At 32.9% G+C, this 3,441-nt stretch overlaps 1 protein-coding gene across 1 annotated transcript; it reads right to left on the bottom strand.

Moving 5' to 3' along the window:
- Window positions 1–285: 285 nt before the first annotated feature.
- On the bottom strand, window positions 286–3,025 carry LOC107771836 (uncharacterized). Its single transcript, XM_075218735.1, has 4 exons — window positions 2,893–3,025; window positions 1,679–1,777; window positions 947–1,560; window positions 286–525 (listed from the first exon to the last, which is right to left on the bottom strand). The coding sequence occupies exons 1-4, from the start codon at window positions 3,023–3,025 to the stop codon at window positions 286–288; spliced, it is 1,086 nt and encodes a 361-aa protein (XP_075074836.1).
- Window positions 3,026–3,441: the final 416 nt, after the last annotated feature.

Below are 3,441 nucleotides of genomic sequence, written 5' to 3'. Positions count from 1 at the left end.
GAAAAAATCCAAAATGTATTATTTTAAAATGTCACTTGAATCTATGACACATCGTTGTAGCACTAATACAAGTCAGAATGTGAACTAAGTCCTACTTGGGGCATTTCTACACGTTCTCTTATTATGTCCTCCCTGCCCACATATGCTACATGAATGTTGATTTTTCTGCTGCAACAATTCACTAAATGGCTTATCGCGTTTCTTCTGTGGCCTTCCAGGAGGTCTTTTCCATTTGGGTGGTAATACAACTTTCTCTAAAATATGTGCTGGTATATTCCATTTATTTCAGTCCGGCAACGGATACACATGTACATTGTATGTCATTACAGTAGAATTTGATTTGTAATAGTTAGAACAATAATCTTCTGGCATTAGAAACTTTCTCTTCAATACAGCCCAAGCGTGCGGGCATGGTAATTCGTTAACTTGAAACCTCCCACAAATACATTTTCTCTCTAACAGGCACACGGTGTACTGCCTCTCTTCATCGTTCACTGTATGCAAGTATTCAGTCGATGGTACCACCTACATTTAAACATAGACCTATAAGTTTTGAACACATATAAACAAAAAAAATTCATTTATATACCATATAATAGACGTATTAAATTTACAGCAGTATGGATTAAATCAAATATGTATTTAATACAAATATATTTTTGTATATAGAATTCAGAAATATGCAGTTGTATACAATGAAATTGTTTGAATACAGAAGAATACATCCTATTTCAAAAATAATGATATCTTACCTTTTGAATATATTTATATACATTAAATATATGCTTATGAAATGCATATGGATAGAAACAAAAATATTAAATTCAATTAACAATACACTAAACATATGGACTGTATTTCAAATAGTATAAATTGTGTTAGAAAAAATTAAACCTTGTACACGGGCTAAATATATGATACAATAACATATAAAAATAAAACTTACGGTCATGCGTGTAGACATTGCCTCATTCAAAGTAAGCATCTCCTGGAATTCTTTTTCAAGAGTTGTGTATGTCTGTGTAGCTACTTTCCAGTTTCTGCGATTCCAACATCCAAACATCTTCCTAACTTCTTCGAGGAAGTCGTATATTAGCAATTTTCTTGCTGACACTTGTGCAACATTGATTGACTCAGCAATATTTGACGTCATTGTCCATCCCCTGTTAACAAGTGCATACAACCTAGCCCACTTTTTGTATCCAACTAACTCCAAGTAGTATTCTTTCACCCTAATATCTACCTTCTCCACCTTCTCCATTAGACTGTCAAATTCAGCCTGTGTGTATGCTTTTGTCATCGAGAAGTATATCTCGCTCAACTCTACATGGCTCTTTTTGAATTTCTTATATGCGTTATTCCACAGATGCCATATACAAGCAAAATATGATACATCTGGATACACTCTCGATACAGATTTGATGATACTCTCATTCCTATCTGAAACGATGCACATGTTTTCCCTCTCACCATATGCTTCCTTGAATTGCTCAAAGAACCACGACCAAGCAGCATCGTTCTCTGAATCAACAACACCATATGCTAGCGGCATAATATGACCTGTAAAGACAATTGCATACATATTTTTAAAATATGTATTTCAATCTTTAAAATGGAACTCATTTTATTTGACATAGGTATTAATATTAACAAATTTTATTATAATCCACATACTCACCTGTACCATCCAACGTGCTGGCCGAGACGAATGTTCCGGTGTAATAAGATTTTAGGTGACTTTCATCCACAACCACAATGGGTCGACAATGCTCGAACCCTTTTATAAAGGCATACAAAGATATACACATACATGAACTTATTTTCTGGCCATTTTACCAATCTAATGTGCGAACCGGGATATGTCATATCTATTATATATAAGTATCCTGATAATTTTTTGTATGAATCAGCCGATTTACCTCTCAAAAAATTCATTGCCTTTTCTTTAGCCCGCCACGCCAACACGTAGCTAACATCTTCACCTAAATCTTATTTCACATCATTAATTATATCCTTTGGGGTGTATTTCCTCTTATGATTAGTAAGCTTGGGCGTAATCATACAACCTATAAGGCTGCTACTTGCCTGGTATTGCTCATATATCTTGTCCTTCAACGGACATGTATGCTTATCATTGAACTCTCTCACTTTGAATGGTTGTGATTTGTTAATGCTATAAGCCTTAAACCTCCATTCACAATTTTCTAACATACATAATAATTCATAGCTGCAAAGAATTTATCAATATATATATGATCAGTATAAATGCTTACAAAAAAAACACTCATATACATTTGAATATATTATTACATCTATATATATAAATTATCATACAACACAAATATATACAATGGTATACATTTAAATATTTCTGAATACGCCTATAGTTATATGCATATATTTAAATACAACTAATACATCTAAAAAAATAGTGAGAGCCACTGTAATAAGTTTTTACCAGTATAATACAAAAGAATACATGTATTTGAAATACATAAAAAAATAGAAAAGTACAAATGTGAAGGTCAAGTAAAAATTCCCAAATACACCTAAATACATCTATATACCATTCACAACTCCTACCATGAATACAATATACAAAAAAATAATGAATAATTAAGAACACTCAAACCTGATAGCATTAGACCTATCAACCCGGAATTGAAACCTTTCAGATATAGCATAATGCTCCATCACCTCTTTTAATGTAGCCTTATCCTTATATACTTCTCCAGCCATAACCTCCCTTTGCTTAGCTTTTGAATTTATCAAATCCTTGTCCAGTTCGAACACCCCAATTGGTTAGCCTGAATTGACAACATCAACAGCAAGTGTATTATCTGTAATAAAATTTATACCTTTGAACTTCTTCGTCTATTTGCACAATGTTACCTTGAATTAAACTACCTCCGGCTACAACTTCTTTGTCAATTGTTGTTATGCACAAAGGATACATTCCGAATTCTTTGTTCTTTTTTTTCAACTCTACATACACCCTGTAACCCATATCATTGTGTATTTTCATTGGCGTTCAATTTCTTTCTACTTTGTATTGAATTTAATGGACTTTGAGCTCAAATCTATGTCCAGTTGCTTAGAAATTGACGCAACCAAATCATTATACGACACATACTCCTTTATCAGTATTCCCTCAATCGAATAATTGACGTAGTTACTCTCACCGTTTCACTTGCCAGAATGACATAATAACACGGTTAAACTTGTCATATATAAACTCGAATTAAATCGAATTTCTGTATACAATTGTATCAATCTCGATTTTTCGTGGTTGAAAACAGAACTGGGTATAAACTGGAACAATAGAAAAAAGGGAGAATAGAAAATCCAGAGATTGCTCTATTTTTTTGCTATTTTTCGGATTGAATATCTTTCTGGAAGCGTGAATTACAGATTATGGGTGATATAATTGTGTTAGTTGAG

The sequence above is a fragment of the Nicotiana tabacum genome, chromosome 7 (assembly GCF_000715075.1).
Source record: "Nicotiana tabacum cultivar K326 chromosome 7, ASM71507v2, whole genome shotgun sequence".
Lineage (NCBI taxonomy): Eukaryota > Viridiplantae > Streptophyta > Magnoliopsida > Solanales > Solanaceae > Nicotiana > Nicotiana tabacum.
Note: the sequence above shows the minus strand (reverse complement) of the source record. Positions and strands in the feature narration are given on the sequence as shown.

Coding starts and splice junctions, on each gene's coding strand:
- LOC107771836 (XM_075218735.1), bottom strand. CDS start 3,025: ATGAAAATACACAATGATATGGGTTACAGGGTGTATGTAGAGTTGAAA. Junction 1,561..1,678: donor CAGCACGTTGGATGGTACAG/GTGAGTATGTGG, acceptor TTGTCTTTACAG/GTCATATTATGCCGCTAGCA. Junction 526..946: donor CAATGTCTACACGCATGACC/GTAAGTTTTATT, acceptor GTTTAAATGTAG/GTGGTACCATCGACTGAATA.